A 13,875-nucleotide genomic window follows, 5' to 3' on the forward strand; every position below is an offset into this window, starting at 1 on the left:
GTGATTTCAGAATTCCAGTTAATTGTTACCTCTACTCAAATTGATAGTTGAGAATTGATTGCAGTCATGCAGTATCAACCCACAACCTGAAAGTCTCTGGCTCTCTTGTCTTCACAGGTGCTGGGACGATGCTTCTTGACAGTGGTGCAGGTCCATTTCCAGTTTTTGACCCAGGCGTTACAGAAGGTGCAGCCCGTGGCTCACTCTTGCTTTGCTGAAGTTGTTGTGCCAGAAAAAAAGAACAGCAGCAGTGGCGGCAGTTTGTCTGGCATGGGCCACACATCGGAACTGGAGGAAGCTGTGCGATCCTGGCGAGGGGCTGCTGAGGTAACCCTGACTCTGGGGAGATGAGTGCCCTTTGTTCAGATAGGAGAGGCTCCAGAGGGCCTTTGCCTGTTGGTTCTTAAAAGGGCCTTTTTATTTAGAAGTGCAAGTTTTCAGCTGCTATCGTTAGATTGTTGATTCATTTAACAGTGAATGCCTTTGTAAATGCTCACTTCACACCAGGCATGCACCAGGTACTGGGAAGACAGCCTCTACTCACAGCCTCCTAGGAGAAAGGGCTTTACAAAAACAGGGTTGAGGAGAGGCCTTTGACAAGAAGTGCAGCAAAGTTTTTAGAAAGAGGGACCAGGGCAAAGAGGCTGGAGGGTACGTGGAGTAAGCAGTCAGCTAGGGAGCTAGGTGGGGATGCAGTCAGCAATGACACTCTTTTTGTTGGTATTTTAATACTCCTTTGTTTCTGAGGCTGGAAAAAAAGCCTTGCAAGTCAACACTTTAACTAGGATTTACTGTTCCATTTCACAGAGTAAAAGAGAATTTATATTATAATATTTAGTTTGACTCATAACCTCAATTAAATTGGCAAACTATTTGATTTCATTTTATAAATCTCCTCTAATCAAATTTGTAAACATCTTTCAGCATTTTAACATTATATGTTCTGTTGTTTGCTTAGTTCAGGTTTATGATGTTCTGTTGCATGTTATTTCTTCTCAATTTCTTTTCGCTGTGTTGGTCTCTTTCATCTTAAAGATTCTCCTCTGCTTTCTTGGTGTTTATGGGAGCAGCCATGCAGTGCTAATTGGGGGCTGAGTGCAGGAGTGATACCTGCTGACTTCATTGCAAGTGGCTGGGCAGTGGGGTCCACACCTTTATCTTCTCACCTCACAGCCCTCTGTGCCCTCCTGACTGCAGTCCTGCCTTCCTTACTTTGCTTTCAGCCAGTGACCCTGCCCCCTACACACTGAGAAAACAGAATGTACCTAGCAGCAGCCCCTCTTCTCCATTTCCACCCAGATGACACACCTCTCCCATTCAGACCCTCTCCTGTTCCTTCCTCTTCGTTACAGCAGAGGAGGCGCCCTCCACTCCTGTGCAGAGTCTGCCTCTCTCCACCCTGCCCCCACCCTCAGGGCCTCTGTGCTGGGACCCTAGGTTTTGTCTCCCACCTCCTCAGCATGTTCCCGCCAATACACAAATAGACTTACAAATAAAAATCCTCCATGCTCTGCCCTGTTTCTCTGCTCTTTTCATAGTCAGCTTCTTGGAAGAATTGTTTGCCTCACCTTTGATTCACCCTAAAAAAAGATTACTATTATCAGATATTTCAAGCATATAGGAAATGTCACATACATAACCATCTATCTTCCTTTTAGCTTTGTCAAGTGAATCTTCACTTTTTGCCACATTTGCTTCATACCTTTTGACAGAAAAATATTGTTACAAATGCAGTTGAATTCCCTTTATATTTCTCCACTGTCTTATTCATGTTCCTTTCTCTCTAGAGATAACCTCTTTTGATTTTGGAGTGTGACTCCTGTGCATATTTTTATAGTTTTATTCTATATGTGTGTATCCATATGTGTATTGTTTTGCACAATATGAAGCTTTATATATAACGGGCATCATTCAGCTCACTAAAATCTGGCTTCCAGTCCTCCACCAGAACACGCCTTATCTTGTCAAGGTCACTGGTGCCTTCCATGTTGCCAGAAACATTGGCAGAAATCCAGGGATCCCATTGACTCCATTTAGCAGCTCACAGCGACTTGGGCCCTGGAAATCCTCTCTCCTTATGAAGAACCAAGTGCTCTTAGTTACCCTCTTACCTCCTAGGCTAGCCTCTCCAACCACTTTGCTATCTTCTCTTCCACATAACTTATGAATGTGAGTTCCTCAAGGCCCAGTTCTACGTGTCCTTTTCTCGGAGGGCCTCCATCTAGTCTTGGAACTTTGAAAACCTCTTGTGTGCTGGGGCTGTGGCATGTGTGTGCCCAGTTCCCTTCTCCTGTGGCCTCAGGCCCCCGTGTTCAGACCTCCTCAGGTCTTCAGATGGCTCAGCCCTTAATGTTCCCACATACCCCTGTTCCTCTTCAAACCGTCCCTGCGCTAGCAAGTAGTGCCCTCTCACACTGGGTCCCTTATGCAAGAAACCTGACGTTTACCCTCCAGTTTTTCTGTCACAACTGCATCCAGTCCATACAAAAGCCCCGCAGACCCTGCCTCCAGAAGACTATTGTAGATCTGTCCCTTCATTCTGTGTCCACCGTCACGGACTTATTTCAGGGGATCCTTACTCTCCCCTGATGTCTTCAGAGGCTGGGCCTGCTTCTCCCTTTCCTGTCTTGCTGCTCCTCATCTCTCCCTCTTTCCTTAGGGTAAGGGGTAGACCTGTCCCTTGACCTGCCTAGTCCCGCATAGTCTGGCTCCTGCCTCTCCACCAGCCGCCTCTGGCCCCTCTCCCCGCTCCCTGGGTTCTAGTTCCTGCGCCTACATCTCTGCCTGTCCATCCCCTCCCCGACCCTGCACTTCTGTTGACTGCCTCCTCCTCTTTAAATGCAGCCTCAATGATGATTTCTCAGTTTCTTGGGTGCTCCCTGTCACAGTTCTTTATTTCCCTTGGGATGTGTTTTTCCATTTTATATTTTTCGAATGTTTTATTTGCTTGCCTTTTCAACCTACGAAGCCGTTAGCTCCAAGATTATAGGGACCAGGACTGGTGCTCCACTGTCTATCCAGTGACTCCTCTAACGTAAGACCTCCTTGTGAGCTACATATTTCGACTAAATGAAGAGTTCTAGAAAGAGAGTCAAATGGTTTTAAAATGTGAGACTATTAGGGTGCAGGGAGTGATTGGTCTTCATATAGAATTTGTGAAGCTTTGGAAATCTATGACATTATAGCTGCTTAATTTCCTTCAGTCTTACAGTGTAGGTAAATGTTATAACTCCATTAACCTAGAAGAACAAAAATTCACTGTTTCAAAATGTTATTTGTTGCACAAGTATTATTGCAATAAAAATAGATGTTGAAAAAATTGAAAGACAGTTCATCCTGAATCCTTCCTTACATCTAATAAATCGAATATATATTTTTCTATATTCTCTAGTCCTGATCCATATGTATAGATAACTAGCATTTCATCACAAGACACAGACTAGTCTTCTGTTTTTCTGTCTTATGTCCTTATGTCTTTTTCTGTCTTATGTATTCATTGTTGTTGTTTCATTGCTAAGTCATGTCCAGCCCTTTGTGACTCCATGACTGTAGCCCACCAGACTTGTCTGTCCATGGAGTTTCCCAGTCAAGAATACTGCAGTGGATTGCCGTTTCCTTCTCTAGGGTATCTTCCCAACCCAGGAACTGAACCTGTGTCTCCTGCTTAGTAGGCAAATTCTTTACCACTGAGCCACCTGGGAAGTTCAGTGTACTCTTCATAAGCATATATTTAATGACTAAACAATAAGTATTTCATTTTTCTATGAGGATTTCAAAAGTTTGGTTTCTCCTTTAATGTTACAATATAGTTTTTTCCCTGTTGGTGAGGGTTTTTTACTTTGGTGTAAAGGACCACTCAACCAAATAGATACATTTTTTAATTTGGAAACTTCAAGGGCCATATATACATATATATATATGTAACAGGTAGGTAAGTCTTTTTGCAGGGTCTTTTTGACTGTGCCATGAGGCTTGTGGGATCTCAGTTCCCAGATTAGGGATTGAACCCAGACCCTCAGCAGTGACAGTGTCAAACCCTAACCACTGGACCACCAGGGAATCCCCAGGGGGTTTCTTAAATAAGGTAGTGCTATGTTGGGTTTGTTTTCTCATCAGTGCTTGGTTTAGTCTTTCAGAAGTTCTGGCTGCTCTCTTCATAATAGAGATAATCCGGAATGACTAATGCTTAGATAGTTTCTTGCTTTATTTTCATTGTTTTTTTTTTTTTTTTTTTTTTTTTAATTTTGCTAGTATCTGTAGTGTCTTCTTTTACCTACCAGTCATTATTTCTGTTGCAGGCAACGTCTAGACTGAGAGAAAGAGGCTGTGATGGCCGCCTGGCGGGAATTGAAGTTCAGCAGCTCTTCTGTTCTCAAAGTGCAGCAATTCCCGAGCACCAGCTAAAAGAACTGAACATAAAAATTGATAGTGCTCTGCAAGTATGTTTTTCAAAACTAGCACATTATTATCTGAGGAATGAAAACAAGGGGAGGAGTTAAAGTTTTGATGTTGAACCAACTGGAAAAGTAATAGGATAGTAGTTGGCTTCATGTCTTTTAATAACTATAGAAATTTACGATTTCTATTTTCATTGGACCGTGTCAGTTTAAAATCTACTATGTAATCTTGATTCTTAAAAACAATTTCTTTGCAGGCATATAAAATAGCTCTGGAAAGCTTAGGTCACTGTGAATACGCAATGAAAGCTGGTTTCCACCTGAATCCAAAGGCAATAGAAGCCAGTTTGCAGGTACGTTATTCCATCTGGTGGCTCCGGTGAGCTGTGGTGTGCCAGTCGTCTTGAGAGCTGAGCCGCGGGTCACCTCTCTTGTCCTCTCCACCCATTTTCCAGGGCTGCTGCAGCGAGGCAGAGGCCCAGCAGACGGGGCGGAGGCAGACCCCGCCACAGCCCATGCAGTGTGAGCTTCCCACTGTGCCCGTGCAGATAGGATCAAGCTTCCTGAAGGGGGTCTCCTTCAACGAGTCAGCCGCCGACAACCTGAAACTCAAGACGGTAGCTTCCCATGGGGTTCCTCCAACCCGGTTGTGAACGTGAAAATAGAGTTCTTAAGGACACCTGGCGGCTTGTAAACAATCTGGGTTAAAAAGCAAAACTGAAGCCAGGAGGCACTGACCTTCCTCAGTAAACTGTTGTCTAGAAGCAGACCAGAGTGACGTTCCCCCCCGCACACACACATTTGATAGGTCTTTACTGAGCAACCATTAGTACCAGGCTAGGAGGTTTGACAGCCCCCTAGGTTGTGATAGTAACACAGGACGAGGGGGCCTCAGCTAGAGGATTAAGGGATGTGACCCTTGAGAAGAGGACTTAACGCAGAGAAAGACCTGAAGAATAAGTGTTGGGGTGAGGCTGGGGCTGTGAGACAGCCAGGAAGTGAGAGCCTGTCCCAAGAGCTGAAGGCCTTCCTTACAGCTGAAGCAGGGTGTCCTCTGGCTATCCAGTACAGTCCCTGGTAGGATTTGGATTTAATTGTCCTGAAATGAGGGCTGGGCTCTTCTAGTTTGTAAAAGTTGTCCAGGTGATTCTAACGTGTAATCAGACCTGAGAGTCGAGAACAAGGGGAGACATGGCACTGCCCAAGGCTGGAGAAGCAGCCCAGGGAGATGGAAAGCCCCCAGTTCAGGCTGGTGCCGCACCATGGCAGGTCACGTGATTAGACTGGCATTTCTGAAAGATCCCCCTGGCTTCAGGATAGACTTTTGGCTGGAAGGAGAGCAGCACTGAAGGCTTTTGGCCATGGACCCATCTGGTGATAATGGGAGGCAAGTGGAAGGACTCAGGAGCAACCTAGAGGTTGTAATAAGCAGGACTCCAGGATTAACTGGCTATGAGAGGGAGGGGAAGGGAGATGAGGCCCACGTTTCTGGCTTGGACAGCAGTTTTGGTGCTGCTTATTAAGGCTTGGCGATAGTCGTCAAAAATACGTTTTTGTACATGATTTTAAGATTGCTTTTGAGATGTCCAAGTGGAGCCATCCAGCAGGCAATTGGATGTATGGATCTAGAGCTCTGAAGTGGGATCAGGGCCTGGGTCCTCACAGACAGGTGGTCTCTGGAGTCAGAAGAGAGGCTGGGGGAGTCCAGGAAGAGTGTGAAAGGGGTTCAAGGAAACTTTGGCATTTAAGAGAATGGCCGTGACTATTTTATAGTCACAGGGCCATACATGAACTTCTTCAGGCCTGTGCTGTATCTGCCATGGTGTACTCTCCGAAAGGTACTTTGATCGGAGTACACTGTTGCTGTGAAGTCCATCTTGTTGGGAGAGTTCTGGATCACTGGTTTGTTGTGAGAGAATGTAACTCAGGAATAGCCAGATGGAAGAGATGCCTGGGGAAGGAGCTTGGCAGTTCCGTGTTCTCTCCAGGCAGCACAGTCCCAGCATCTGCCTATGTTCTCCAGCCCAGAAGCTCCTAGGGTAACTTTTGTAAAGAGACTTTCGCCAAGTTAATTTCATTTATGATTTTGTTCAAAGTGTATAAAATAAAAGGTTTTGAAAGTACATTATAAAAGTGTTGTTTATGGTTATGCTCTTGGGATGGGCTCTCACTTCCTGGCTGTCTCACAGCCCTAGCCTCACCCCCACACTTATTCATCAGGTCTTTCACTACTTTAAGTCCTCTTCTCAAGGGTCACATCCCTTAATCCTCTAGCTGAGGCCCCTTTGTCCTGTGTTTCTATCAGAACCTAGGAGGCTCTTTATGGTTAATGTTTCAGTGAAGTAAATAAGAGGAGAAATCTTACCCTAGTACTGAAGTAATTAGGACCATTTGTGGAGCGTCCTGTGTGCCAGGCATGTGTCAAATGTTCCCCATGTATTGTCTCAGTTAATGCTCACCCATGAGGTGGGCACAGCCCTTTTCCCCACTTGACAGATAGAGGAACTAGAGCCCAAGGCCGCACAGCTAGAAAGTTGCAGACTGGAATTGGAGCTTATGTTGACCACTTTTTCATCCAGAATAAGGATGAAGTTTTCTGGTATTTGCTTGTATCAGATAATTTTCTTCCCTTATTCAGAGGGATTCAGAACTTCAAAATTCCTTAGCCAATTTGCATCAGTAGATTGTTAAATAATGCTGTGTTTTGTGCTAGAATAGAAATCACATATGTGTATTAATGCACATGTGTCCATATCTAGCCAGTCACAGGTTTGAGAAAATCTTTGAAGGTAATTGATGAGAATTGCTTAAGAAATCAAAATTAAGTGACTTGGGAGAACATAAAATTCTCTTCTCTTGAGGGCTATTTTGTACCTATAAATGCATTTCTGTAAATTTTGGAACCTTGTGTGGCTTTATTTTGAGGTGTGAACTTTCTTTTATCAATCTGTAGCATACGATGTTGCAGCTGATCAAGGAGGCAGGCTGCTATAATGGAATTACGCCCAGGGACGACTTTCCTGTGACTGAAGTCCTGAACCAGGTGTGCCCATCCACGTGGCGGGGTGCCTGCAAGACTGCCGTGCAGTTGCTGTTTGGCCAGGCTGGGCTGGTGAGTGAACACTTGTGAAGGACCGGGGAGAGTAGATGAAGACATTTTAAGCACGTGAGCATGTGGTGTGGGCTCATGTGTGAAAACATTGGATAATATAAACAGCCCTTTGGTTACTGCAGAGTTTAGACAAGATGGGAAAGGAAGAGTATCATTAAAAGGTCTTTTTTTGGTCCTTTACTAGATTGATGTTATGTATTTGCAGGGGACCTAGTTGCAAAACGGTGTCTCAGGCTTTCCAGATTTTAAGGAAACCATTACATTAGTGATGATTTGGTAGGCCCTTTCACCTGGCCTGACTCTCCAGGGCTATAGTGGGTGTCTTTCTGTTGCTCAAACACAGCAGCCTTCTTCCTGTCTCAGGTGTTGCCCTTGATGTTCCTTTTCCCTGAGAATACTCCTCTCAGATCTTTGTATGACTCACTGTTTCTCATTTTCCATATGTCAGCTCAAACATCACCTCCTCCGATGGTATAAGTAGTGCCCCATCCAGTCACTTTGTACCCCAGCTCTCTGTTTATCTCCTTTTATACAATAAAAATAACAACAGCAACTCCAAAGTTTGATCTCTTCACCTTCGGTGAGAAGAATAACTTTTGCCAAATTTGGGTGGGGTTAGGAAATCAACATCTAGATGTCTTTAATTTTTTTTTTTTTTCACTATTTATTTGGTTGCACCGGGTCTTTTGTGACACTCAGGATCTTTAGTTGCTGCATGTGGGATCTAGTTCCCTGACCAGAGCTCAGACCTGGGCCCCCTGTATTGGGATTGTGGAGTCTTAGCCACTGGACCACCAGGGACATAACAACATCTAGGTTTTTGTCAGGCACCTTTGATCTATGCACCTTATGTATTTATCCTATGTTCTAGCATGAAAGATTGCTTTTTGAAGTGTTATAGGTCCTCCTCCAGGAGGTTCTCCTCCATGAGAATCCCATGGACAGAGGAGCCTGGCGGGCTACAGCCCAGCAGGTCACACAGAGTCTGACACGAGTAAAGCAATGCAGCACACATGCATAGCATTTCAGAGATTAAAGGAAGCTAATTAGAGATCAAGGTAGTTAAAGAACTGTTTATACTCTGCTTCCTGCTTTATTCATTAAAGGAGCTGTTGGGCGGATGCAGTCCTTCTGTTTGGTGTGGGTGAGCGCTCCAGTGGCCCAGCTCAGGGTAGTACTTGCTTTGTAGAGGGCCAAGTGGGTCCTGTCCACAGTGCTGAGTTACATTTCCCTTAAAATCTGTTCCTTAGTGTAGGAACCCCTGAGAAAAAGAATAAATTGGAGACCCCTGGAGTCCACTGCCTTGAGTAGATTGATCCATATTCCCAAAGACCATTTTAAGCAGCAGCAGCAGCAGCAGCAGGGGAACCATGTCAGTAAGTTCTCTAGAAAGGAGTGTGTAAAATAAGGCAGGAAGACCCAAAGGCAGTTTTGAGAAAACAGCAGTTAAAAAAAATGTTCCATGTTATTCAGAGAGCAAAAACTTCTTCCTAGTTCTCTGCTCCTTGATCCCAGGGCGCCTTTGTGTGTGACTGATGAAGAAACTTTAGATTACTGTTCTGGGGATGGGAGGAGAGAGGAAACACCTGCTTGTTCCAACAATGGCTGTTACTTGGACAGGAAGTCTTTTCTAAAGGACGCTGCAGACTGGCTGTGGGAGCTCTCTTTACAGCTATGGAAATCGGCTCCATTAGGTGCTGAATCTGGACTCCTAATAAGCAACTCTGCACAGCTTCGCCCTTCCTGAAATAGTACAGATTTGTTTTTAAAGTGTTTTATGATTATTTTCTTAAATTTCTTTTAGTTATTTGAAAATATATTCATCACTTTGTCACACCCTTTGAATTACAAAGGATACTATACCATCTGTGTAATGTTGAAGACTCTCCTCAGGACTTCCCTGGTAGTCCAGTGGTTGAGACTCTGCACTTCCAATCCAGGGGCCATGGGTTCAATACCTGGTCAGGGAACTAAGATCCCACATGCTGCATGGCACAGCCAAAAAAACACAAAAAACAAAAAGCTGAAGAAAGAAACAACTCTCTTCCAGGAAGTTCCCTGGTGGTCTAGTGGTTAATACTCCATGCTTTCATAGCTGTGGCCCAGATTCAGTCCCTGGTTGGGGAACTGAGGTCCCACAAGTGCACAGTGTGACCAGAAATAAAACAAGAGAAAATCACTGAGAAAGGATTGGTTCTGCATTTTTCCTGAAGTAATTCTGTTCTTATTGATGGTTGAGGATAAAGTGGCCTTAACAAAAAGCCTCACCACCTTCTGGCTCATATTTGGTCATGACACGTAGGCTGCTCTAAAAGCATTGGTTTGATTTTTAATGACATTTTTACTTCTTTCAAGTGCATCAAGTAAAAAAATACTTAGATGAAGGAAACAAAGTAATTCCTAATTAACATATTTATAGCTTGGAAGAAGTACTAAAAATGATTGCAAAGTTCAGTACATCCTGCACCTAGAATGCAGTTTCTGTTTTTTTGTATTACTGCTTTCAGTCGTCTTTATTACTTGCTGCTGTCTCCGTGGGATTCCTGACTGGCCTGTGTGTTTCTGTGTTGCCAGATAGTTTGCTGTCTTACCAGAGTCACTCAGCATTGATAGGCTCATGCATTTGATTTGTTTATGATCCACTTTTCTCTCTGAAGGCTGATTGTTGTTTTTGTTTCTCTCTTAGGTGGTAGTTGACACAGCACAGATCGAAAATAAAGAAGCCTATGCCCCCCAGATCAGTTTAGAAGGCTCCAGAATTGTGGTTCAAGTCCCATCCACATGGTAACATGACTCTTATGCTAACGCAGGCCTAAGCTTTGGTTGATGTTTGCACATCTTTGGAAAGATTGCATTGCTTGTGACAAATTTGTTACTGAGTCCACAGCTTTTGAACAGAGTATATCATTTTCTTTAAGTCACCCAGCATTTCTCTGAAGCTGAGTATAAAACATAGAATTTCTTCTCCTTTGTTCCAGCAACAACCCTGCTGACCTAGAGGTCATGTCATCACACGCCCAGTGTCACTGAAAATCTGGAGGCAGACTGAGCTATTTCATTTTTAATTATTTGCTTACATTTATAAACTAATGAAGTATTCTTAATTTATTCAAACAAAAGCCCCTACAAATCAGTAAGAAATGGGCAAAGCATGTAGACAGGTAAATCAGAGGCGACATGGTCAACGAAGAGATGAAGAACATGTATAACCTCACCTAACAAAGAAAGGAAGGCAAAGCAGAAAACACAATGTCATTTTGCCCATCATGTTATTAAATTGTTTTAGAATAACAGTATTAGGTTTGGTCCAGACTGTACAAAAACTGGCACAGATGTTGTTGAATAAATCACACAGCCTTTCTGGAGGGCAGTTTCATTTGTCAGAAGCCTAAAATAAGGGCTGTGACCTCAGCAGTTCCACGTCTAGGGATTTATCCTTGTGATGTGCCTACAGATTCAGCACAGTTTCATTAGTAAATAGGAAAAATTAAACATATATTGGAAGAATTTTGCTATTAAAATCATGGGCAGAATGAATATTTAACTATATAGAAAATATTTGAAGTAATTAGGTAGGAAGAGATAGTAAGGAATATTGACACTATTTGGGCCCGTGTGGACTAACGTGGTACTTGGGTAATGCATTTGAATTGTATTTAAACCATTTCTTCTTGAAATGCGAAGGGGGTCCAGTGGAGATTCTGCTTGAAGTTTTAGAATTTGTTAATATATCAAGTGTGAAAGCAAAAGTGTTAAGTCACTCAGTCATTTCCGACTGTGACCCCATGGACTGTAGCCCAGCAGGCTCCTCTGTCCATAGAATTTTTCAGGCAAGAATATTGGAGTGGGTTGCCATTCCCTTCTCCAGGGGCTCTTCCTGACCCAGGGATTGAACCCGGTTTCCTGCATTGCAGACAGATGCTTTACCATCTGAAGGGTTGGTGATTCACGTCATGTCCCAGAATCTCCCTTCTGTGAGTTTCTCCATAAATTTCTAAATTTGATTATTAGTTAATTTATATTCATGTCTTCATTCCTATCAAACAGTAGATTTTTTTTTATGGACTCAGCTTGCAGGATCGTAGTTCCCTAATCAGGGATTGAACTAGGGCCTGCAGTAGTGAGAGTGTGGAGTCCTAACCACTGAACTGGCAAGGAATTCCCCAAGCAGTAAATTAAAAGCTCACGTTTTTGTAAGAGTTTTGTGTTCCTGAAATTGTTTTCTAATTCAGGTTCTTACTGAAAAATACTAAACTTAACTAGGATTCTCATTTTAAAGAAAACATTTCCAACTCTTGGATAATTGGGTAAATATAAACAGCTAGTACTAAAATGGTTAACAATGCAGTTTACTTCCAGAACTCTCCCTTTTTGATTGATTTCCTTTGTAATTCATTGCCCATCCTTGAAAGACGTCACAGACTACAGAGGCTCCCTCTGCTGGCTACTTTTGGTAAAAATGGCACAGTTTTCATGTTTTTGTGTCAATTTACAGAATATGTGCTTGTTAAGAAGAACTCAAAAAGAAGTAATTGCTTTACTCCAACTTAGAGAAAGTGAAATTATTAGCAAAACTAGTCAAGAATTTATTATTTACTTTGCTTTTAGCATAATGAAATATCTAAATTCTTTTTTTCCCCCCGAAAGTAGTATCTTACTTAGATTTTTAAACTGTCATATTTAAGCTGTTACCCATTCTTTCTTTCATCAAATATTTACTGAGTACCTAATATGTGACAGACACTGTTTGGGCTCTGGGAATTGAATCAGAAGCAAGACAGACAGGGTCCCTGCCCTTAACAGAGCTGGCCTTGTAATGGCGTGGGGGTTGGGGAGGGGACTGCTAATAAGCATAGGAGTTAAGTTCAGGCACTGGCAAGCGTATGAGGGGAATAAGAGTAGAGTGACATCATCTGTTAGAGAATAACAGGTAGAGATGGCAAGAGAAAGCTATTTTGGATGAGGAGGTCAGTCATGAAGGGTCTCTTTAAGGATGTGACATTTGAGAGGAGCCTGCCACGCAGAGAGCAGATGGGGAAAGCATCGCAGGCAGAAGGAACAGCAAATGCAGAGACCTGAGGAGTGTGCTGGTGTGACTGGAGGTATGCTGGGTGGCGGTGAAGACAGGAGTGGAAGCCAGGACTTGCAGGGTCCCTGGGGGACTAGAGTTTTATCTAAGAACAGGTAGAAGGTTTTAAGCCAATCAGGGTAGTTTGTCAAAAAGAATAGGTTTAGTTTCTTCAGGGGATTTTACTGATCAGTTCTCAAGACTGATGAATAACATAAAAATACCATTCTGTTGATTTTTAGAAAGAAATAATTAGTATTACCAGAAACCGTAGTACTTTCTGCATGACCAGAAAATGCTCACTTAGTGGGCGGACATGTGACCAGCCAGATCACAAGCAGAAGTTGGCTTGAGAACATAGAGCAAGTATGTCTTGGAGATCAGTGATTCCAGGCTGAGAGAATCAGGTGCATGGACCTCAGCCAGATCCACTGGCCAGGATTCTCTCCTAGGAGCCCAGGGCCTCGTCGGGTGCTGGCAGAGCTTGCCTTGTTGCTTGCTTTCTCTGGGGTTTCTGAGACTGGCCAGCTCACACCCTCACATATATTTCTTCTCAAGCCAAAGTCACACTGGGGGATGCTGCCACCTCCTTAGGGTGGCTTCGGCAAGTGTGATTTGCATCATTTAGCTCCCATAGCACTCAGTAACAGATGGCATCTTCCTGGTTCTCCCTCTCAGAAAAGGCCTGTTGATGGAGGTGTCCCAGGTGGGCAGTGGGGACCTGAATGCCAGCGGGAAAGCAGCTCTCAAAGGGGAGCAGCTCAGGCAAAGGCAACAGCATCAGAGATCCTGAGATGTGAGCAGATCCAACATATTCAGGGCGTATGAGAAGCCTAGTGGTTGGGACACCATAAAGAGGTGACAGTGAAGAGGATTGTGTCCAGAGAGGCAGGAGGTCCGGGTCACAGAGTCTTGAGCGCTGTGGTGAGGGGTTTGAATTTTATTTCAGCCACAATAGGATGCCACTGGAGGGTTTTGCACAGGGGAGTGGTGTGTTCTGATTTGTGCTAGAGGAGGCTCACTCTCTTGCTGTGTGGAGGAAAGTCAGGGCTGAAGCTGGTGTAGGACAGTGAAGGGGCGTTAGGACACCTGGAAGGCAGCCCCTGCACCGAACTCTTCTCTTCCTACTAAACAGATTCTAGACAGTTAGAAATCTGTGGAGACGCCAAGGCCCTGTTGTACTGCTTCCCCTTCCTATTGTGGAGCAGCAAGCCCCAGTGTTAGCCCTGTCAACCTCTAAATATTCTTATGATTACTAAATATTTCTTTGGTGCCAAAAGTTGTGGCCTTTTGTATAA

The 13,875-nt window shown here is 43.8% G+C and overlaps 1 protein-coding gene across 9 annotated transcripts in view; it reads left to right on the forward strand.

Annotated features, from left to right (window-relative positions):
- The window catches only part of GARRE1 (granule associated Rac and RHOG effector 1), an 81,079-nt gene that overhangs the window by 53,749 nt on the left and 13,455 nt on the right, over positions 1-13,875 (forward strand). For all 9 annotated transcript variants that reach the window (XM_042231957.1, XM_060398482.1, XM_060398483.1 and 6 more), the window contains 6 exons: positions 118-327; positions 4,299-4,439; positions 4,655-4,750; positions 4,853-5,014; positions 7,351-7,509; positions 10,196-10,293. In XM_042231957.1, coding sequence (XP_042087891.1) covers positions 118-327; positions 4,299-4,439; positions 4,655-4,750; positions 4,853-5,014; positions 7,351-7,509; positions 10,196-10,293 — 866 coding nt within the window. The remainder of the gene's footprint in view (positions 1-117; positions 328-4,298; positions 4,440-4,654; positions 4,751-4,852; positions 5,015-7,350; positions 7,510-10,195; positions 10,294-13,875) is intronic.

The sequence above is a fragment of the Ovis aries genome, chromosome 14 (genome assembly GCF_016772045.2).
Source record: "Ovis aries strain OAR_USU_Benz2616 breed Rambouillet chromosome 14, ARS-UI_Ramb_v3.0, whole genome shotgun sequence".
Lineage (NCBI taxonomy): Eukaryota > Metazoa > Chordata > Mammalia > Artiodactyla > Bovidae > Ovis > Ovis aries.